The sequence below is a fragment of the Mobula hypostoma genome, chromosome 1 (genome assembly GCF_963921235.1).
Source record: "Mobula hypostoma chromosome 1, sMobHyp1.1, whole genome shotgun sequence".
Classification (NCBI taxonomy): Eukaryota; Metazoa; Chordata; class Chondrichthyes; order Myliobatiformes; family Myliobatidae; genus Mobula; species Mobula hypostoma.
In genome coordinates this window covers 69,207,747-69,232,533 of record NC_086097.1, presented here as the reverse complement: position 1 = coordinate 69,232,533, position 24,787 = coordinate 69,207,747, and the positions used below count along the sequence as shown (strand labels likewise).

At 39.3% G+C, this 24,787-nt stretch overlaps 1 protein-coding gene across 3 annotated transcripts in view; it reads left to right on the top strand.

Moving 5' to 3' along the window:
* Window positions 1–24,787, top strand: part of arhgap5 (Rho GTPase activating protein 5) — a 64,900-nt gene that overhangs the window by 23,492 nt on the left and 16,621 nt on the right. For all 3 annotated transcript variants that reach the window (XM_063050296.1, XM_063050303.1, XM_063050311.1), the window contains exon 4: window positions 21,256–21,333. In XM_063050296.1, the coding sequence (XP_062906366.1) occupies window positions 21,256–21,333 (78 nt within the window). The remainder of the gene's footprint in view (window positions 1–21,255; window positions 21,334–24,787) is intronic.

The window sequence follows — 24,787 nt, the reverse complement described above, 5'->3', positions numbered from 1 at the left end:
AAATTATAAGTGCATTTATGATCAATGTATCTATATACCAACAAATTTCACGTCACCTGGTTCTGATTCTGACATTATACAACCTGGAGATTCATCGTCTAACAGGCAGCCACAAAATAAAGAAATCTAAAAGAGCTCTTTTAAAAAAAAACAGACTGTCAAACAGCCGGTGTGCAGAGAGGAAACAAAACAAGCCATGCAAATAATAAACGTAAGCAAATAGCATTCTGAACTGAACTTAGTTCAGTGCAGAGCCAAACAGCCCTGACGCCTGGACCTTTTCAACCTGGTTTGGCGCTTAAAATCATCGTCCAAACATTGGGTTTAATCGCTTGAATACCATCTGGGGCCTGGACCCCACTGCTTCGATTTGACCTGCACCTGACCTTTCCAGTTTGGCCCGGTGCTTAAATCGTTGTCCAAACATTGGGTTCTGTCACTTCAATACCCTCTTGTGCCTGGACTCTGCCACCTCGTTTGGCCCATACCTGACCTTTCCCATTTAGCCAGGCACTTAAATTGTCCAAACATCAGGTTCTGTCACTTTGGTACCCTTTGGGGCCTGGACCCCACTGCTTCAATTCGGCCTGTACCTGACCTTTCCAGTTTGGCCCTGCAGTTAAATTGATTGAACCTCAGTCTTCCTTGCTCTTGTTGATGGGCTGCTGCCTCACCTCACCCTGGTTCTGCGACATCGAATTGCCTCCCAAGTACAAAGGGAAGTTGAAAGCTATTATTTGCGATGATCGTTTACGTGAAAAAGAGTGATTAACAAAGTATTTAGTTTTTTTTCTTTGTTTCATTGGCCACCAGCCAGAAGTTGCTGAGATTCACCAGCACCATCTAACCAGAACCCTTTTTTTTCATAAACCTCTATTAGGTCTCCTTTCAGTCTCCACCACTTTTGAGAAAACAACCAAAATTTGTCCAACCTCTCATAGCATGTGCCCTCTAATCCAGGCAACATCCTCTTCTGTGCCCTCTCCAAAGCCTCAACATCCTTCCTTTTATAGCACAATCAGAACTGTGTGCAGTACTCCAGGTGCAACCTAACTAAAGTTTTACACAGCTGCAACATAACTTCCTGATGTTTGAACTCAGTTCCTCGATTAATAAAGGCAAGCATGCTATATGCCTTCTTAACCACCCTATCAACCTGTGTAACTACTATCAGGGACCTATAAACTTGGACGCCAAGGTCCCTCTGCTCTTCAGCACTGTTAAGGATCTGTTTGCATTTGACCTTCCAAGAAGCAACATTTCGCATTTGGCCAGGTTAAACTTCATCCACCATTTTTCCACCCATTTCTGCAACTGATCTATATTCCTTTCTATTCTTCACTAGTCTTCTGTATTTTCCACAACATCAATCTTCATATCATCTGCAAATTTACTAACCCATCCATCTACATTTTTATCCAGGTCATTTGTATACATCACAAATAGCAGAGGTCCCAGAACTGATCCCTGCAGAGCAGACATCCAGCTACATTAAGTCCCTCCAACCATTTTGGTTTAAGATGGCGCTGCTGAAGATGAGTGGCAACTTACTGGTGGTTCCCAAAGCAAGAAATACAACTAAATACTTTATTAAAATAATATTTTTTCTGTAAAAAAAATGGTATTTATGGTAAACAATCACCCCAAACAATGAAAAGGTGAGCAAAGGCAAGGCTGACTAGAGGGTCAAGACGTGCGGGTGCAATACAAAGTTGGAGCAAGGTCAGGGCATGTTTGAGACAGAGCGTGTGGAGTGGAGGAGTCTTGGAAACCATCCACCTGAGCTGAGAGCAAGGTCTGATCTTTCTATGCACCAGGCCATTTTGGAAAGGTTGGGTACGGTCTGGAATGTGCCGGCAGGGCTCAGGCCACTGTGTATCGTTGCAACAGCGCCCGGGTCCTCGTGTAAGGAATGACCCAATGCTGGACAAATTAAACACTGGGCTGAACGGATTGAAAAGGCAGGGTGTCAGGACCGGAGGCGGTTCTGCTTGATGCTTCCCAACGTTTGCTCCACTCTTCGCTGCTCTGAGGTTGAGGCTGTGGGCCTGCTCCAGCTGCTCTGGACTTCATCTCTGTGAGCTATGTGATGTTTTGCTCTGCTGTGTGATAAGCTGAAGCTGTGGGCCTGCTCCAGCTGCTTTTTTTGGGCTTCGTATCTATGGTCTCACCTTTTGTTCCGAATGCTGTTGCTTGTTTTTATTGTGTGCATGATTTTTTTTCTTTCTCTGTGCATTGGATGTTTGCTGGTCTTTTTTTTAATGGGTTCTTTTGCGTTTTTGTGGCTGACTGCAAGGAGAGAAATCTGAAGGATGTATAATGTATACATATTTTGATAATAGATGTACTTTGATCTTTGAACACTATCCTCTGTCTTCTATGGGGTAAGCTAGTTCTGAATCCAGATGGCCAGTTCAACATGGATCCCTTGCATCTTAATCTTCTGGATGAGCTTCCCATAAGGGACCGTGTATAGTGTCTTACTAAAATCCATCTAGACAACATCCATAGGCCTACTTTCATCAATTACCCTCGTCACCTTGTTAAAAATCTATCAAATTAGTAAAGTACGACTTGGCCTTCACAAAGCCATGCTGGCTCTCTATTGGGCAATGGTTTTCCAAATGCTCATGAATCTTATATCTAAGAATTCTCCCCAGTAACTTCACGACTGACATGAGACTCACCAGTCTTTAGTTTTTAGGATTATTCTTTTTCCCTTGCTGAATAATTGCTATTCGTCAGTCCTCTGGGGCCTTGCCTGTGGTTAGAGACGACACAAAAAAATTGGTTAAGGCCCCAGTGACCTCATTTCTTGCTTCTCTCAATGACCTGGGGCATATTCTATCAGGCTGTGGGAACTTAACCACCTTGGTGCTCTTTAAGAAATGCACCACTACCTCATCTTTTACCTCAATGCCCTAGCATATCGATATGCTCAGTGCTGATTTCCCTATCCTGCACATCCTTCTTTTTGGTAAATACTGATGTAAAGTATTCATTAAGGACCTCCCCACATTCTCAATATCCAAGCAAATGTTTCCCCCCTTTATCCTTGAGTGATCTTACCCTTTCCCTACTTATCTTGTTCAAAATGTATGTTTAGAGTACCTTTTGAATTCTCTTTAATTCTACTTGCTGAAGACTTTTCATAGCCACTTCTGGCTTTCCTAATTCTCTTTTCTGGCTACTTTATAATCCTCAAGGGCTCTGTTTGTCTCTACGTACATTCTAAGCTTTACATACATTTTCTTCTTGACTGAATTCATCATCTCCTTTGACATCAAAGGTTTTCTTACCTTGCCATCCTTGTCCTTCCATCTGACTGGAACATTCTTATCCTGCACTCTGTGCAGTTGGTCTTTAAACACCCTTCACATGTCAGATGTGGACTTGCCCAAAAACCAATGTTTCCAATTAACTCTCCTAATTTTTGCCAAATGCTCTTGTAATTTGCCCTGCTCCAGTTTAATACTCTCCCATAAGGTCCATATTTACAGTATACTTATCTATAGCTACCTTAAAATTTAAGGAGTTGTCACTGTACCGTAACTGCTCCCTGACTGAAATGTCGGTCACCTGGCGAGGCTCATTACACAATACCATGTCCAGTATAGCCCCTCCTCTTGTTGAGCTACTTCCATATCGACTTAAGAAACCCTCTGGATGCACCCAACAAATTCTGCCCCATCTAAACCACTTGCAGTAAGAAGGTCCCAGTTTATATTAAGGAAGTTGAAGCCCCCCATGAGAACAACAGTGTTGTTTTCACACCTTTCCTTAATTTGCGTGCATATCTGTACTTTAATGTCCTGGTGCCATTTGGGAGTTTGCAGTACAATCCCATCAGAATGATTGCATCCATCCTAGCATTATAGACTCAGTGGACAAGCCCTCCATTATGTCCCCTCTGAGTGCAGCTTTGTTATCCCTGATTAGTAGACTACCTCGCTCACTTATCTTTTCTAATACATCAAAACCTGAGATATTAAGCACCCATTCATACCCGCTCTGAACCAAGTCTTTGTGGTGGTCACAGCATGAACTGATTCATGCTCTTAAGTTCATCACCTTTATGCTTAATACTTCTAATTTTAAAATACACAGTTTTCAAGTTGTGTCCCATCGTATCTATTGTATTGTTCCTGCCTGTTTTCACTGGCTCTGTTGCTAAGGGAAATGTCTGTTTCGTCCCTTTTTGGTGGTCACCCATTTACTGACTGAAGCTTGCACTCTGAGTGTGACCACCTTAGTAAAAGTCTCATTTTCAATGCCTCTGCTTTCTGAAAAGAGCTGCACTATGCACATCTACACTCACATCATCTACAAATGTGCAGTGCAGAAGATGCTAACATGTTGCATCACTGCATGGTATGGAAACTGCAGGCAGGAAGGTTCTACAATGGGCAGTCAAAACTGCACACCACATCACCAGCACCAGCCAATCTTGTCATCTGTATATGTATTCTGTAATTGATTTACTTATTTATTCGTCATTATTTTTTCTTGTATATTATGTATTGCATTGAGCTGCTGCTGCTAAGTTAACAAATTTCATGACATATGCCAGTGATTATAATCCGGATTCTGATTCTGACAAACAGAATGGTGCCAGAAAAGGGCTAGTAACATCATGAAGGATCCCATCCATGCTGCTACTGGACTGTTTGTCCCACTCCCATCAGGGAGGAGGCTAGGTAACTTCCATTCTCCAGGTGCATCAAACTCAAAAACAGTTATTTTCCCTGAGCAGTAAGACTGAACAATACCTCCACTCACTCACTACTCTTCCACACACCCCAGCACCACCAATGTTATTATTTCCAGTCAGTCACTTTATGTATTTAAGCTAATGTGCCTAGCCTCACTTAAGGGGCATGCAATCAATCAATCAATGTATATAAGCTACCTTATGTATTTATATTTATTGTGGTTTTTTTTATTATTGTGTTCTTTATCTTATTGTAATTTTTTTTGTGCTGCATCGGATCTGAAGTAATAATTAATTGTTCTCTTTTTCCTGTAAACAATCTTGAATCTACAGATTTATAGAGTATGTGCAGCAATTACTGAAAACAGTAAAACATTAACAACCTACTATCCAATTGTTTATAAGGCATGGTTTGGCATTTGGCTCATTGGGTAATATTTCTACACTTTTTTAAATTTAGCAGGGCCCTTTTCCCTGTGCTTCATTTAAATCTAATTGGATTGCTGGCAGTGAGTTAAGTGTTTTATAATAGGAATATAATCTAATAGGTTAGATTATCTGCCAACACCATCAAGTCCAGAGGGTGCTGGATTATTGCAATTTTTTTTTCTGGCCAAGAGTAGTCTATGATTCAGTTTTTCTCTGAGGGCTCTGGATTAAACAGCCTGTCCGTTGAAGAAAGCTGAGTGGGGGAAAATATTGATGTTACTGGGTGTTTTAAAACAAGTTTAAAATTTAAAGCGGTTCATTGGTTCTTATTTACCTTCCCCTTATCATTTGAGTTTAATGCCTGAATTTGTAACATGTTGCTTATTTATATTATCAGTATATCCACTTACTGTTATTGGCAGTATTCCGTTATCTCAGTTGACTGTTGATATCATCCACTGCTAAATACAAGTTTATTTTAATGCCCATATTTGGCATGCAAAATTAAAACTGCATCCAATTGTATTTCTTTTGTTGAGGTTCACAAGATTTCATGACTGAAGGGTTTTATAGTTTAATTTTGCAACAAAATTAAATCTATTAAACTGTAAAGCCCTTCAGTCATGAAATCTTGGAAGCCTCAAAGAAGTGCAATTGGTTGCAGTTTTAATTTGACATGCCAAATATTGGCATTAAAATAAATCTTTTTTTATGCTTTTTATTTTGCAGTGGATCATAGGAACAGGTTAACAATATCAGAACACCTCCTCGCACATTCAACTTCGCATACTGAAATTCCTACGTATGTAGATGCATGCACACACACAAATGAATGAAATCCAGGGAAATATGAAAATCCCATTTAACAACCCAAGCCAATTTAAGTGAAGCCTGAGGTGATCAAAACTGGACTATCACATTGAAGGTTCAAGATTGTTTAATGTAATTTCCTGTATACAAGTGTAAGGAGAATGAAATTGTTACTCTGGATCCGATGCAGCACAACACAATAAGATAACAAACACAATAACAAAAACAATAAATATAAGTACATCAGAAAGCTTATATACATTGATTGTACAGTGGTGCTAGGAAGTTTGTAAGCCCTGTAGAATTTTCTCTATTTCTGCATAAATATGACCTAAAATTTGATCAAATCTTCACATAAGTTCTAAAACTAGATAGAGAACCCAATTAAATAAATAACACAAAAAATTATACTTTATTTATTGAGAAAAATAATCTAATATTATATGTATTGGAAAACGTATGTGAACCTCTGGGTAATGCCTTCTACAGAAGCTATTTAGAGTCAGGTGCTCCAATCAATGAGATAGGATTGGAAGTGTGGGTTGTAGAGGTGTCCTGCCCTATAAAAGACACACATAGTTAGATTATTGACAAAACCTGCTCTTCTCAAGAAAGATCTGTTTATGTACACCATGCCTCGATCAAAACAACCTTCAGAGGACCTTGGAAGAAGAATTGTAAAGGTGCATGAAGCTGGAAAAGGCTGCAAAAGCATTTCTAAAGACCTGAGTGCTCATCAGTCCACAGTGAGATAAACTACAAATGGAGGAAACTCAGTACTCTTCCCCAGGAGTGGGCATCCTGCAAAAATCACACTGAGCACAACGTGCAATGCCAAAGGAGGTGAAAAAGAACCCAAGGGTAACAGCAAAAGACCTGCAGAAATCTGTAGAACTCGCTGAAGACTCTGTTCACGTGTCCACTATAAGAAAAACGCTGAACAAGAATGGTGTCCATGGAAGGCCACCACGGAGGAAATCACTGCTCTCCAAAAAAAAACATTGCTGCATAGCTCAAGTTTGCAAAAGACCACCTGGATGTTCTACAATACTTCTGGGACAGTGTTCTGTGGACAGGTGAGACAACAGCTGAACTTTTTGACAGAAATGCACATTGCTATGTTTGGAGGAAAAAGGGCACTGCATACCTACACCAAAACTTCATCCCAACTGTGAAGCATGGTGGAAGAAGCATCATAGTTTGGGGTTGCTTGTTGAGGGAAAAATGAAATCAAAAATTGTATCAAGACTTTTTACAGGAGAATGTCAGGATAGTGGACCATCACTTGAAGCTTAATAGAAGCTGGATAATGTAACCAGATAATGATCCGAAAGATGAGTAAATCAACAACAGAATGGTTTAAAAAGAAGAAAATTTGTGTTTTGCAATGGCTGAGTCAAAGAGCTGACCTTAATCCTATAGAAATGTTGTGGAAGAATCCAAAGCAAGCAGTTCATGCAAGGAAGCCCACCAATATCCCAGAGTTGAAGCAGTTTTGTGAAGATGAATGGCCTAAAATTCCTCCAAGCCGGTGTGCAGGACTGAGCAACAGTTACCGGAAATGTTTGGTTGAAGTTGCTGTTGTATAAGGGGGTTACACCAGTTACTGAAAGCAAAGATTCACATCCTTTTTCCAACACATACTTGTAATATTGCATCATTTTTCTCAATAAATAAATAAATGGATGAACGAGTATAATGTTTTTTGTTATTTCTTTAATTGGGTTCTCTTTATCTAGTTTTAGGACTTGAGTGAAGATCTGATCACATTTTAGGTCATATTAATGCAGAAATAGAGAAAATACTACATGATTCACCAACTTTCTAACACCACAGTATGTCCATGAAATGCTAAGCTGTACATAAAGTTTCTGATGGGAGATGACAGTTGTGGTGGAGGTGTTGATCAGCTTTACTACTTGGGGAAAGTAACTTTTTCTGTCTGGTAGTCCTGGCATGGATGGTCTTTAGCTTTCTCCTTGATGGGAGTGAGACTAACAGTCCATGAGTAAGGTGTGTGGAGTGCTTCATGATGTTGCTGGCCCTTTTCCACCATCTTTCTGTATATATGTCTCTCTGGCGAATAGGCTGATGCCAGTGATGCATGGGGCAGTTTTGACTACCTGTTGTATAACCTCCCTGTACCAAGCAGTGATGCAGTATTTTAGGATTGTCTGTACTGCGCAACTGTAAAATGATGTGAGCATGGATGTGCAAACTCTGTCTCTCTTCAACCTCCTCAAAGTAGAGACACTGGTGAGTTTTTTTGCTGTGTTCTGGGACCATGAGAGGTTATGTGTGATGTCCACTCATAGGAGTTTGAAATTGCTTGCAGCTTCCACTGCTGTGCTGCTGATGTAAAGGGGAGTGTGAGTGGTGTGAATTTTTCAATATCCTTTGTCTTGTTGACATTTGAGGAAGGGGTTATTTGTCTGGCACCAGGCCTCGTGCTCGTCCATCTCCTCCCTGTAGGCCATCCCATCATTTGTTTGTAATGAGCCCCACTGCTGTTGTATCATTGGTGAACTTGACAATGGGATTACTTGGGTGTTTGGCCATGCAGTCATGTGTGAGCAGTGTGTGCAGGAATAGGCTCAGCACACAGACCTGGGGGATACCCGTGTTGAGGGTGATGGGGAGGGAGGAGTGGTTGTGCATCCTGACCGTCTGAGGTCTGTTGGTTAGGAAGTCCAACACCCAGTTGCATAATGGTGTATTTAGATTGAATGCTGAACTGAAATCCAGAAATAACATTCTGACATGTCCTTATTTTCTAGGTGTGTCAGGGAAAGGTACATGACAGATGCTATGACATCTGTCATGTAGTTCTGTCAGTAAGCTTATTAGTGAGAGTTCAATGTGGCAGGAATGGAATTTTTGATATGTACCATTATCAACTGTTCAAAGCACTTCATGATGATTGGTGTCAGTAGCAGTGGGTAGGTGTCATTTAGTTCTGTAGCTGTAGAGTTCTTTGGTACAGAGAAGATGGTGCCTGATTTGAATGTGTGGAGATAGCATCCTAGATAAATGGAGGATTGAAGATATCAGTCAACTGCTGTGCACACTCCCTGAGTACTTGGCCTGGAATGTTTGTCTGGCCCAGCTGTCTTTCAGGGGTTTTCTCTCTGCAGTCCTCCTTACATCTGTTGCTGTTATGGATAGTGGCTGCTCACCTGGGAGGGGTTAGCTTTTGTAGCCAGTGTTGTGTTGTGTGTCTCATAGCATGCATAAGAGCATCAAGGAGGGAAGCGTCACTGGTACAGTCAACACCGTTTTTCCTTGTGTAGTCAGTAATCCCCTTAATACCCAGCCACATAGGCTGGGGATCTTCATCAGTGGCCCCTGAGTTTTTGTTGCATAGTCTGCCTTTACTCTCTTGATGCCCAAGATGAGGTTTCTCCTGGCTGTTCTGTCACTGGACTTGAAGTCACTGTATCAGGCTTTCCATGGGGAGCGCACCTCTGCGTTTAGCCAGGACTTCAGCTTGGGCTGTGAGATGACCTTTCTTAAAGTAGCAATGTCATCTACACACTTACTGATGTAGCTGATGACACATGAGGCGTGTTCTTTGAAGTCTGTGTCTAATCCGTTTGTGGTGGCCTCTTTTGTAGAGAGCTGATCATACTATAAAGTTCTCCCAGTGCATCCTTGGTTTTCTCGCTTGGGGGACGTAGACCGTGGTGATTAACACTATAGTAAACTCTCTGAGCAGGTAATATGGCTGACATTTAATTGTATGATGCTCAATTTCCCCAGAACAGTGACTCCTAACTGCAGATAAGTTTGTGCACCAACCTTTGTTAATGTATAGACAGATTCCACATCTTTTGGATGTCCTTGATGAGGTGTTCCTATCTGTGTGGAATGGAGTCATCCCATCGAGTTGAAATGACGAGTTGTTGTTTAACCACATTTCAATGAAAAACAGAATGCAGCAGTTTCTCATCTTTCTGTGTGTTCATTCTTACTCTCGCTAAGGCAACTGTTGTTGGCCAGGAAGAGTGATGGTACAGCCAGCCTGGTTCAGATTAGCTCTCAGCCTTGCTAGCACACCATTTCTTGCTCTCTTTCTACTTCCTCTCACACCATCTGCATCTGCCTCTTTCTGGGCTGAGCTGCTCAGGCCAAGTCGAGTTGCTGGGTCTGGTGTCCATAGAATCGCTATTCAGTTGAGTACCACTGTTAACTCTGCTGCTGGCAGATTAAATGTAATTTTGTCTGAGTTCAGTGGTGCTCTGTTCACGGAGCTTTGGATGACTGGAATCCCTGACTAGAAAATTTGAAACACTATCTAAGAATTTAAAGCTAGCACCATTATTGGCAGCTATCCCCGCAGCTTATTCCAGCACTGGAATTTTTTCTCTGTTCTTTCTTTTCTCATCAAATTATCACTAGCACCAGGTCTAGCTCTGTTGAAGAAATTGTGAATCAGTGTCAACTTGAAGCTAGTAGTCTGATAGAAAAATCTATTCTACTTATTTTTAAAATCTGGAATTTATTTTGTAAAACTTAAAATTTTGGACTTTATCTTCTGTATTTTGCAACACTGTATAATCATAAGACTTGATTAGATCAAATGCGAATCAAAGTTTCACAGAAGTAAGTAATCCTAGGTTTGAATCTGTATTAGCATGAATTAAAATGAGAATACATTGGTTTTGCTTTGTGTCTTTCGTAAATCCTCATTATTATCCAAAATATGTGGTGAGTGGATCTATGTGTAGTGTTATATTTGAGGTCTGATCAAGGTTTTGCAAAAGAACCAAGTGTTAATATCTACCTAATAAAAGTAGATTGACTATTTAATGCAATCCATAGCTTTACTTATAGAAATGATTGCTTTAGGACATTGTTTCTGGAGCTTTAGAAGCTTCAAACTTACAAATTAATGGCTCCAAATGGACAATCATTTATAGCTTGTTTCTACCTCTGACCCCACGTTCTCACTTCAGTCCACTATATTACTTCAGTATAACTGAAGTAAAATTATAACCAAAAAAATAAAGGACTGTACAAGCCTGAGTACTAAGATGGCTGAAGGAGAAAAGAAAGTGGTAGTAATGCATGGTTTACTTCTCAGATTTCTGTTGGTATCTAGAGGTTTTTTTTGTTTGTTTTGTGCAGAGATTACTGATTCAAATGTTCCCTGTTCTTTTCTGGTGTAGTGACAGTTTTAAATATCTGAGTCTAAAGATTGTGGATTCATGTCTCACTTCAGAGGAATCAGCAAAACATCCAGATATTTCCTCATATGCAGCAGTGAGGGAGTGTGATATTATACCATCTTGTTTAAGTAAGACCTTCAATTCTCAAGTCCAAGACAATATATGGAAATCGAGCAGATGAGATATTTTTGATGGCTTGACCAATATTTAAATGATGAAACAGAATGTAGCTTTTGTTACATGGAATTGACTTTCCACAATTGGCCTGCTTTGTTTCTAATATAGCAGTGGCACATTCACACAAGTACAGTGTTGGCAATTGATCAAAAATAGTTAATTCTTTTCATAATCCTCTTCATGAACGGGAAGGAACAAATTTGATCTCAGATTTGTGGTTTTCCACCTCTTGCTAAGTCCCTCAAACAAGAACAAGAGTAATAGTAGGGTTCATAATCTTGCACAGCCAGAAGTATCTCAAGGTCTCTGTTAGGAATTTTACAGAGGACATTATTACCCTTGTGTCAGCTGTATTTTTTTGCCAATCTATAACTGGAGTACAACTTCACAGAAGTAGTCAGTGTTCAGATTTTTAAGCTAAGTACAGTGGATTCCAGTTAGTTGACCATCAGTTAATTGGGCAGCTGCTTATTTGGGATAACTCTTAAAGAACAAAAACTAATTGAGAAAATAGCTGGGATTCCATTAGTTAATTTGGGACACTGCTGCTTAACTGGGACAGGAGACTGTTGCTGAACAGTTTCTAACTAGTGTTAGCTGCATGCACATATGTGTGCAGACACACCACCTTACTTAGAGTGAACAGATTTTAAGTAGCATCAGTTGTGTGTGTTTGTGTTCAAAAAGGTTTGAATTTTGTCTGATAGTTGGGAAGAAATATGCAATAAGACAATTCAGAGTTGTTTTGCTCACTGCTGTTTCAAGCATTCAGGCTTGAAAATGCCGGAAACAGCCAGGAGTGAAAATGAAACCATTTCACTACTTCAAGTTGGGTACTACAAAGAAAGTGAAGATATCGACATTCATCTTGGATGTTACAATATAATGAAAATTCAGAAGTTGCAATTGTCGAAGGTATTGTATGAAGGCAGTCCATTATCTGCACTAGTTGTCTGCGCTGATTTTGTTCATTTACAGTCAATCAAAATAACTTGGAAGTATACCCTGGATGAATTCTCTGCCAATAACTATTAAGAACTAATACACAGTTTTATAGTACTGTAGTGGTATTGGTAGTGTTCTAATTTGTTCTGTATTTAATTTAAATATACAACTTGTTACTCAGTTAAATGGTAGTTTGTCTTTTTTATACCTTAATTATTTTCATGAAATTTCTGCTAATTGGGGTGGCAGTTTAGTTGGGCCTAAATGTGTCTCCATTAACTGGAATCCACTGTAGTTATTTTTGATAATGTGAACTTTGAGAGAAACTATAGGCCAACTCCTCAACTGCTGGAATGCAATACTGATTTGCTTGGCTGTTTGCTACCTGAAATCCACATTTTCTTTGTTCTGGCTTGGTATGGTAACTGTTCTGCCCTTAACTGCAAGAAACTGCAGAGAGTTGTGGGCACAGCTCAGCACTTCACAGAAACCAGCCTCACCTCCATGAATTCTGCCTACATCTGGCTGCCCTAGTAAAGCAAGCAGTTTAACTAGAGACTCCTGTCCTGGACATTTGCTTCCCTCTCCCCTCCACCCCTCCTTCCCCACCCTCTCTTCCCCCCCATCCCCTCCCATTGGCCAGAAGGTACAGAAGCCTGAAATACATGAACCACCAGGCTCAAGGTGTCCTTGTGTCTCATGCAGATCAACTGGTGGAGGGTTTTGCAGTCACTTTTAACCTCTCCCTGCAGTCACTTTTAATCTCTGATGTTCCCACCTGCTTTAAGAAGACGTCTATCATCTCAAGGATTACACACACAATGCTGGTGGAAAGCAGCGGGCCAGGCAGCATCTATTGGAAGAGACTTGGGTCAGAGACTTCGTCAGGACTTGGGTCTTGGCCTGAAACGTCGACTGTACCTCTTCCAATACATCCTGCCTGGCCTGCTGCGTTCTACCAGCATTTTGTGTGTGTTGCTTGTATTTCCAGCATCTGCAGATTTCCTTGTGTTTGCAATCTCAAGGATTACCTTGTTTTTCTCAATGGCCCTGGCACCCGCCATTATAAAATGCTTTGCAAGACAAGTCATGGCACACATTAATTTTAGCCTTCAGGTAGCCTTGACCCACTACAATTCACTTTCTGTTGAAATATGTCTACGGTGGACACCATCTCCCTGGCCCTACTTTCATCTCTGGAATATTTTTTGTACCCAATAAAGACGCCCACATTAGCCTATATTTCCACCTTCAATACTATAATTTCAAGCAAACTTGCCACCAAACTCCCAGACTTAAGAGTCAACATCTCCTGCAGCTGGATGCATGACTTTCTGACCAATGCTGAAATCATTAAGAGGTATAGGTAGCAAAGTCTCTACCATGATTATTCTCAACACTGGTGCTCCACAAATCTGCATTCTCAGCCCTTTGCTCACTTTACACTCATGGCTCTGTAAGCAGATTGTGCTCTTAACTCCATCTACAACTTTACAGATGACACTGCCATATTGGGGTATTTCTGAAATGATGAGTCAGAGTACAGGAAGGATAAAGAGGGCTTAGTAGTTTGGTGTCTTGATAACAGTCTTTCCCTCAACGTCAGCAAAACAAAAGAGCTGGTCATTGATTTTAGCAAAGGGAGTTGTGCACATACACTCCTCTTCATCAACAGTGCTGAGAATGGGAGGGTTCAAGTTCCTAAGAAGTGAACATTAACAATAGCCAGTCCTGTTCCAACCACGTTGATGTCACGAACATGAAATATCAACAGTGCCTCAACTTCTTGGGAGTCTAAAGGAATTTGACATTTTTCCATTGACCCATTACAATTTTTATCAATGCACCATAGATGACATCCTTCCAAGATGCATCATAGCTTGGCATGGCAGCTGCTCTGCCTATGACCACAAGGGACACAGCTCAGCACATCTGTATGAGCAGTATGCAAGGCAAGCTTTTCACTGTATCTTGTTTCATGTGGTTATATACTAATTCCATTCTGCTGTTGTAAGATTTTTGGTAGTTTCCCTAACAAAAAGATGGACTCTTGACCTCACAATCTACCTCATTGTGACTCTTGTACCTTATTGCCTACCTATACTGCACGTTCTCTGCAACACTATATTCTGCATTTTGCTATTGCTTTACCTTGTACTATGTTAATATTTTTTACTCTACCTTGGTATATGTGACAATAAATCAATTTACTATTTTCTATGGGACAGTTCAATATCAGCAGTGGTGTTCCAGATGTGATTAGAATGGGGACTGACAGGAACAAGAATGATTGGTTATTGCCTACAGAGCCAATATTTTATGACAGCATGTGCGAAACATTTTAAAAAAAACAAATTAAATATTCTAAGTAATAAACACCTGCACAGTTGGATCATATGCAGTCTCGAATTTATATGGATGATCCCATGATTCTGATTCAAAACCAAGTAAAACCTTTAGCTGTAGCCAGTCTCTTGAATATTTTTATATGGGTGTCAGGATTATCACAGTCCCTTGATTTTCCTATTGAAAGAACAGAGTATTTATTTGACTGGATCCAGCATTTTATATTATAGATAGCATTTTTATTTTAAACTTTAGAAAAATGGAGAATAATATTTGAACTTCAGTTACATATTAAACAACTGATTTGTTGTTTAGACCGGTAACAGAATTGATAATAGACTTCTGACACATGCCAGAGCCGTGTGGAAATGGATTAGAAGCTTTTCCTTTGCATTTGTACTCTTTCATTATTTTCTGCAGGTGACAAAGCTGAATAGCTGTTGTTTGATACCTTGATCAAACTGCCTTTGAATATTATCTTGATCAGTCCTAAACAGCCATTCAGCGGCTAATCAGATCACCTGCAGGAAATAATGAAAGAGTACAAATAGAAAAGAAGAGGAAAACCCTTTTATAGCTTTATTTTCAATTGTATTTGTACTTCCTTCTGCTGTGAACTCAAGATCACGCTGCACTTTTAGACAAGTAATTTGAAAAGTCCGATCATTAAAATGAGAAAGTTTTAACAAATATTTTACCATTTCTGTACTTTTTGTATGCATCCTATGAAGTTTAAGCCAGATGCCACCAGGTTAACAAGGCTTCTTCACCAATAAATTTAAGTTGACTGCTGAACGTTAAATAAATTGAATAAATAAGTACTTGAATTTAATATTCCTTCAAGCCTGTGCCAGTTCTTAGTTTGAGCTGTCCAATTTCACCCAATTATCTGCCCTTTACCCAAAACCATAGGGATAAGCTTTATTCCTTGGGTTAATAATTTTCCTTTTCAGCAATACCATTGCACTTGTTTACACTGGTTTTTCAGGCAGTCTATTCCAAATCCTAAAATAAACTCACTGTTAGGATCCCTTTCCTTATGTCACTCAGTAATTTTATCAACTTGTGGAAGGAAGTTGGTATTGTTTTATATTGTCATATGTTCCAAGATAAAGTGAAAAGCTTGCCTTGTATATTGTTCATATAGATGAAGTTCTTACACAGTACATTGAGGTAGAATAAGCTAAACAATAACAATGCAGAATAATGTGTAAAAGCCTCAACATGTGGTGCAGGTAAACAATAAAGTGCAAGATCATATATGAGGTAGATTGTAAGGTCAAGAGTCCATTTTATCATATAAGAGGTCAGCTCAGGAATTGGATAACAGTAGGATAGAAGCCCTCCTTGAGCCTGATGATATGTGCTTTTAGGCTTTTGTATCTTCTGCCCAATGAGAGAAAGGAGAAATTTGTTTGAGGTTGGTGGGATCTTTGATTATGCTGGCTGGCTGGCTGCGCTTTACTGAGGCAGCGAGAAGTATAGAGGGGAGGCTGATTTCAGTGATGTGTTGACCTATATCTGCTACTCTCCCACTACTCTACAGTTTCTTCTTGTCGCCTCTAAAGCAGTTGCCATGCCAAGCTACCATGCATCCAGATAGAGTGCTTTCTATTGTGCATTGATAAAATTAGTAAGAGTCAACAGGGACATGCCAAATTTCTTTTGCCTCCTGAGGAAGTACACCACTGAAAATAGTTTTCCTTTATTTATTCTTTCAAAATATTATTTGGGATTTTGAACATTTTTCTCAAATGTTGAAGAAATTTGAGAAGAAATGATGAAGTTTAATCTGGGTTATGTAAAAGGTTTTTCATAACTTTTTGTATTCTGTTCCTCATTTTAGAACCAAGGATTCAGTGTTTTTTTTTATTCAAGCAGTTTTCTCAAATCATCCTGCTGCCTTGAAAGTTTATCCATATTCATGCATAGTTATCCCTGTTCCTTCACCTTTAGGATTCTATCAGGTATTTTATGTTGCCTCACCTAATTTTATTGATCAGATTTTTTAAAAACTAAATTACATCTGCAGCTATCGTAATTGTGTGGTTGTTGGTTTCTATATTAATTGGCTTTGATGTGGAAAGACTCGTAAGAACTTGCAGATATACTCATTGCATGAAAAGGAGTGAGTTTATTGAGTGGTTGCTGTTTAAAATTAACTGGTTTCATTTGATTACCTCTATTCATTGTTTGAAAAAAATTGATAATGTCTGTAACACAAGAACAATATGGCCATTGTGTAAAATTCTTCTGTTTTGGAATGGAGTTTCTACCACACAATCATTGGATGCATTGAAGGATACAATTTGTCCAAGTTGGTAAATACTTTAAGTTATTTAAGATTTATTGAATTATCTTGTTATTACCTGTAGTATGACACTGCCAAAAGTTATATGGCAAAAGGAATCCTATTCAATGCAAGCATCATTGATAGTTGACTTCCTTATCAGGAAAACAGTCAGCGCGGATTGGTAATAACATATCTTACTGCTGACAATCAACACAGGTGCACCTTAAGGATGCATTCTTAACCGACTGCTCTATTCTGTCTGCTATCATGATTGTGTAGCTGTGTAACTGGGTGCAGCTCAAATGCCATATTGTTCCCATTTTCTTCAACTCTGTGACATGCCCCTTTTGTTTCCTTTGCATGCATTGCTCACTTTACTCTTATTGCTGTGCCTTGGGATATTTTTACTATTTTCAAGACATAACCACATAAATAACGAGCACTTATGAAATAACCTTCGTAATACTGCGATGGTTAAAGTAGCTATGGAAACTGAATGAACAAATATTGAAAGTAAAATGTAGCTGAAAACAAAGCATAGGAGAAATGCCTAGTTGTTAACAAAAATGAGAACTCAGTCAATTACAGAAAATTCAGAGGAATTGAAGAAAAAGGCAGTTGGAGTGAATATGAGAAAAGACTTGGCAGTAGATGTATGAAATCAAAAATTATACTGCAGGCAAAAGGAAAAATAGTTCTGATCAGGAAATTTACTCATGTAGATAAGGCAGAGCAGAGATAATAACGTTTTGCACCAGTCTTCAAGAAAAGATGCTGCTGCTGGACTTGACATGGGGAATTGTGGTTAAGGTAGATGGGTTTTGAATACTTATGCAAGGACTTTCTCCATCTCAATCATGTTTAACCCATTCACGAACAAGAGAAAATCTGCAGATGGAAATCAAAGCAGCACACAGAAAAAGCTGAATGAACTCAGCAGGCCAGACAGCATCTGTGGAAAAGAGTAAACAGTCCATGTTTCGGGCCGAGACCCTTCATCAGGACTGGGGAAAAAAGGATGAGGTCAGAGTAAGAAATTGGAGGGAGGCAAGGAAGAAATACAAGGTAGCTGGTGACGGGGAACATGGGGAGGGGTGAAGTAAAGAGCTGGAAAGTTGATTGGTGAGAGAGATAAAGGACTGGAGAAGGGGGAATCTGATAGGAGAAAGCAAAAGGCCATGGAAGAAAGGGAAGAGAGAGGAGCACCAGAGGGAGGTGATGGGCAGGTAAGGATATGAGGTGAGAGAGGGGAATGGGGAATTGTGAAGGAGAGTTGGGAGGGGGCGGCAATTACCAGAAGTTTGAAAAACCGATGTTCATGCCATCAGGTTGGAGGCTGCCTAGACAGAATATAATGTGTTGCTCCTCCAACCTAAGTGTGGCTTCATCCTGGCAGTAGAGGAGCTCATGGATTGGCATATTGGAGTGGGAATTTGAACTGAAATGAGCTGCCACTGGGAGATCCCACTTTTTCTGGTGGATAGAGTGTAGGTGCTTGGCAGTGTCCCGGTCTACATTGGGTCTTACCAATATTCAGGAGGCCACACCGCGAGCACTGGATATATCAGATGACCCCAATATACTCACAGGTGAAGTATTTCCTCACCTGGAAGGATTGTTCAGAGCCCTCAGTGGTAGTGAGGGAGAAGGTGTAGGGGCAGGTGTGGCACTCGTTTCGCTTGTGAGGATAAGTACCAGAAAAGAGAGTGGGGAGGGATGAATGGGCAAGGGAGGCAGAAAGTGGGGGTGGGGGTGGAGGAAGGAAAGATGTGCTTGGTGGTGGGATCCCACTGGAGTTGTCAAAAGTTATGGAGAATTCTGTGCTGGACGTGGAGGCTAGTGGGATAGTATGTGAGGGCAGGAGGAACCCTATCCCTGGTGGGGTGGTGGGTGGATGGGGTGAGGGCAGATGTGCGAAATGGAAGAGATGCGGGTGAGGGCAGCTTTGATGGTGAAGGAAGGAAAGCCCCATTCTTTGAAGAAGGATCACATCTCATTAGTTCCGGAATGAAAGCCTCATCCTGAGAGCCTATGCGGCAGAGATGGAGGAATTGAGAGAAAGGGATGGCATTTTTTTTTTACAAGTGACAGGGTGGGAAGGGGTATAGTTCAGGTAGCTGTGAGAGTCAGTGGGTTTCTAAAAGATACCAGTAGATAAACTATCTCCGGAGATAGAGACAGAGAAATCGAGAAAGGGGAGGAAGATGTCAGAAATGGACCAGGTAAATTTGAGGCAGGGTGGAAGCTGGAGGCAAAGTTGGTGAAGCCGACAAGCTCAGCATGAGTGCTGGAATCTGCACCATTGCTGTCGTCGATGTAGCCTGGGAAAAATTGGGGAGTGATACCGGTATAAGCTTGGAACGTGTAGACTGTTCCACGTAGCCAACAAAAAGGCAGGCATAGCTGGGAAAACCCATTCATCATTTTAAATATCTAATTCAGATTGCCTCCAAGTCTTCCTTCATTCTAAAGAATGAAGCCATAATTTACTCATTTTCACCTGATAGCTGCACTTTCTCAATTGTGGTATCTTGTAGTTATTTTTTTCCCCAAATATTCCTGGTACTTCAGTGTACTTTTTGTTTCCCTGACCTTTTTCCAGAGTGGAGACCAGAACCATCTTTAGTAAGTACTCCTGCGGGTCAATCAGTTAACATTACAATCTTTGAATCCTATGCCCCAAAGGGATAAAAGCCCAGTCCTTGCTTTACTGACTAGTGAATACTACTTAATCACCTATATTTCTGGATGCCTTTGATTTTGTGGATAATGTTCTGCTTTTCTTATTATCTTGCTTATATCTCCATGTACCATATAAATGTTTAGTGTATAAGTTTTTATATTATCATCTCATAGGTTAGATTATATTCTAATGTGTTTGATTCACCTCTCCAGTGTGATATCTACAAATAATTTTGACTTTGAGCGATTTGGTTCTGCATTAAGGTTGTTAAAGCAGGGTAAGTGACCAAAAGATTGATCAAAGAAAGAACTAAAGGAGGAAAGCATGATACAAGGACAGATGCACTGAAGAAAGGAATTGTGAATCTTCGAGTTTATATATTATGCAACTTGACTTTAGAAGACTGCGATACCTTAACTCTTCCACAATTTCTCATGAGCAAACATAATGCAGATTTGAGTAGTGAACATAGTGTTTTATTAGGAACAGGCTTTGAAGCGTGTTCCACTAATCATCGCTGATCTGTAGCTTAATATTGGGCTATTGTTTATACCATGTAATCCTTGAGTTCTGTTAACTTTGTATTTAGGATTAATGACTGAAGTGTGCAGAAACTACCTATCTCAAACATGTAAACTTACAAACGTGAACTTATATTGCATCTGATTTTTTATAATAACTTATAAAAGATCAGATGCAATTTCAAAGCTATGTGCGTGCATCGGTCCTTCTGTTGCACTCACTTTTTCTTTCCACTGTTCTTTTAATTCCCCCTTTTTACCTTGTAAATTTAACATAATTTTCTGAGTATCTCATCTTCACTTTGTGTAGTCGTGTAATGCAGTCATTTCAGCCTATGTGTTATTCCATACAAATCTGTGCTGCTTTCTGTTCAAGGGCAATACATCCTTTGGAAGCGTTGTGTTAAGAACCCCATGGTTCGCCTTACGTAGTCTAACCAGGGCTTAGTGTGGTTATAACGTGAAAACTATACTGTTTGATTAGTAGAAAAGCTACATTGACTTTCCATGATTTTTTGTTATGAATGCCAAATGACATTATAAAGATATGTATGTTTTCTGTGGTCTCTTTGGCCTCCAGTTATGTTTTCATAATTTAGAAACAACGAAGTGGGTGATTTTGCATTTTTCTCCATTGAAATATCTTGCTTATTAATTCATTTGTTAACTCAATAATTTACTGCTTCCAAGTACATGACTTACAATATCACATTTTTGGTTCACTAATAAACATGGATATTTATTAATCATAAAGGGTCCTTATTAACCCTTTATCTCTGCAGTGTTTCCTGCTACTTGTTTCCAAACAATTCAGTAGTTTGGCTGTAATATTTTGAGTTTCACTCTCCCTTAAACTGCAGAAAGATGTTCAATTCTTTTTAATCTGCAAAACTGTTCCTGAATCAAGAAACGTTGTATGTTAATTGGGACACCTGCATTGAGCTCTCCTTTTTCTTTAGGACTGTAGGATTAAAATCTCCCATCCGTTGGAATGTCATTACTAGATGCTATTATATTTTTAAAATTCCTTTCACCTTATTTACATTTGGTAGCTTCCGTCCCATGATTCAAAATTATTTTCTTTGTAATACCATTTGATAGCAAAAATTAAAAAAAATCTTTTATTTATTTAATGCTAAATGATTTCTTGAAAAATTTTATTCCCACCTTAGGTTTGAACACTGAAGGACTGTATCGTGTCAGTGGAAACAGGACTGATCAAGATAATATTCAAAGGCAGTTTGATCAAGGTACCATATAGCAGCATTTTATAAATTACATTAATGGCTGTTTTCTTATTAACTCCATACGAGGTTTAAAAGCCAACGTGTTAGTGTCTTTCAGTGTTATAAATGTGTAGATTTTTGATACACCTGCAGCCAGATGTCCAAGGGGAAAGCCAGGTAATTCATTTTAAATACAATTTATTTGTTTTATTTAATTGTGACTTTAATGTTGAGTCAAAAATGTAATCTCTTCAACCTCAGCTGTTATGCTTTATAAGAAATATTTATCATTAAGCTTTTTTAATATTGAGAAGTCTGAAGTAAAGAATTTGACAATCAGCTGGTAACGACACAGGAAAGCTACTGTGTTGGATTCCTGTGGCACAAGATTCCAGGGTAGTTGGAACCAGCACTGACGGTGATGGAATTGGGGTTCTGACCACGCGGGATTGTGGAACCAGTGTTGGAGATGTTAGTGTCACCGGTACGGAACTGCCTGGAGTCCTGATGAAGGGTCTCGGCCCAAAATGTTAACTGTTTACTCTTTTCTGCAGATGCTGCCTGGCCTGTCTTTTGTGTGTGTGTTACTTTGGATTCCCAGCATCTGCAGAATTTCTTGTATTTGGATTATTCCTGTGTTTCAATCCTTTTTGGGTTTCACTTTTGACTATTTCTGTTTCTGCTTTACTTGCACAGAATGTCAATATATAATTCTGTGTTATTGAACATTTCCAGTTTAAAAACAATATCCATTAGGTACTTAACATTTACAGTCTAATGGCATGGTCATATCTAGAGAACTACTAAAGTGAAGGGAGATGATATGTTGAAAATTATTGAGGAGTGTTTCATGCAAACATGTTTGTTGTTTGACAAATCTGGTACGTGAAGACTCATTCCGTGTCTTTGGTAGGAAAGATTTACCTACACACTTGCGCGTGGTCTCGACCCAAAATGTAGACTACCTTTATCTGACCCACTGAATTCCTCCAACAGTTTGTTTTCGTTGCCGAGAGACATGCTAGTTATACCTAAACTAGATAAATATCTCTCAAATAATAGAAAGCCAGTTGAAGCTAAGCACCATAGATTTACCTACCTGCATGAAATATTTCTCATTTTATGATTTTCTTTTAATTAACAAGTACACTGATGCAATTGACCCATCTAGATTTAAGTTAAACTTGCTTGAAAGCATTTTCAATCCTGAGACTTTTTAATTGAGTAAATTGTTATATCGGAGTATAACGCTTTTAAACTATAACAAACAAAAATGTCTTAATTAACATTTAATGTTAGTTTCATTTTTAAACAGAAAAAAAATCAATCAGAGCTCTGGTAAGGATAAGTAACAAACGTGGACTAACAAATGCATAATTGAATCTAGCACTGTTGAACTTGAGTGACAGAGGAAAATGTAATGATTTTTACAGTTCTTTTTTAACTGGAAAGTGAATGTTGGTCTGCATAATCAAATAGTTTGCTAGCAATTCCTTCCAGCCTGAAGCATAAAGGATGGTTTTAGAGGTAAACTACGAGAAGATGAAGTTCACTTGTGAGCTCTTATTGCTGGTTCAATGCTGGCAATGATAATATCTTTATTTGTGGGATGTGATGCAAATCAGTTTAAAATGTCTCATTTACCTGTAACTAAAGTGATTAGACATAGAGACAGAACCCTGAGTTCCAAGTTTTGTAATAAAATTTATGTGTTTCACTTAAGAAAAGGTAAAATGATTGCAGTGCTAACTGAAGCAAACAAATGTCCTAATATGTTAACTATTGCAAAATATTACAACTAATTTACATTTTAAAAATAAACCAGGTTTGAACAGTCAAAGGGGAGAATTGTTTGGAAGGAAAAAAGGTGGAATTTTAAGGAAGTACATTATCTGGTGGTTTGAAAATCACAGTGGTTTGGCTATGGCTCAGCAGGTGCTGATCATTGAGTTCCCTTTAAACTCCAGGAGGGCCCTGGTTCCCATGCTCCCCCTTAAACTTAACACGTTCATTGGAAAATTTATTATACTGCCATGTTACATTTTTTTTTAAAAATGAACTAAAACTATCTTGGGATATTAATAGGAATAACATTGATGGTCTGGAAAATCTGGCAGTCTGGCACCACTAGAATCCCTACTTAAGCCTGCTTTAATGATATTACTGCAGTTATTTCCGCAATATTACCTTGAAATTGTGAAATACCTTAAGCAAGCCAAAATGGTATCACGTGAAAATCAAAAATGCTGCAAATGTTGGAAATCTAAATTAAAAACAAAGTCAGGCAGCTTCTGTGGAAAGAGAAACGAGCTAACATTTCAAGTTGAAGATCCTTCATCAGAACTAGGAAGGAGGCAAAAGAAGTTTAAGCTGTAGGAAGGGTGTGGGAGTAGGACTGCCTCTAGCATAAAACCAGGGTAACCATGAGAATAAGCTTTAAACGAGGTAATCTGGCCAATGAGTAAAATGGAACAGCTGCAGGGTAGGAAAATGGACAAACAAGTGTAGAATGAGATCACATTTGGAGGGCAACATACAATTTTGGTCGAATTCTTTCAGCAGGTATCCACAGATAGTTATCTGCATGTGGTGATACAAGGAGATACTGTAAGTTGGTGATGCAACCAATAAGGAAGGATGTGATTAAGCTAGGATTGACATTATAGATGTTTGGATCACGAGGGACTCAGATAAAGTGGATGGTCACAGTGTTTTCTCCCAGCATAGTGGAGTTAAAAAGACAAAAATTTAAGGTTGACAAGACAAAATTTGAAAGGGGTCTGAGAAGGCAACATTTTCCAGACGCTGTAATTGGTACATGGATTAAGCTACCAGGTAAAGTTGTAGAGGTGAATGTAATTATAATGTTTAAAAGGCATTTGAACAGGTTTATGGATAGGAAGGGTTTAGGGAGATATGGGCCAAATGAGGCAAATTGTCCGAGCTCAGATATGCACCTTGGTTGGAATGTACGTTAGGCTGCATGACACCATGACTTGCATTAGAGGTTGTTCAGGGAAGTATTGTTTGGATGAAGGGGATAGCTCATGAGGAAAGGTTGAACACTTGGAGATGATATTCATTATAGTTTAGAAGAATAATATGTGATACTGTTGAAACAATAAATCGCAAGGAGGCTTACTAAGTAGATGCTGAGTGGATATTTGCCTTTTAGGAAGAACCCATGCTACAACTAAGGGGTGCAGATTAAGGATTTCACATTTAATACTGGGTGAGGAGGAATTTCATCTGAAGATTGGCTATCTTTGAAATTACCTACCGGAACAGCTGTAGAGAAGAGGTTGCATTTGGGGCTTAGGGCTTTTAAAATTGAGGGGGATTGGGGACAGGCAGGAAAGTTGAATTGAGGCTAAGATTAGATCAGCTATAATCATGCTGATTAATCATATTCATATTGATAATACTACTTTCTGTTGGTTATTAAGTCTTAAGAAATGTATTCTTCTTGCTTGTACAC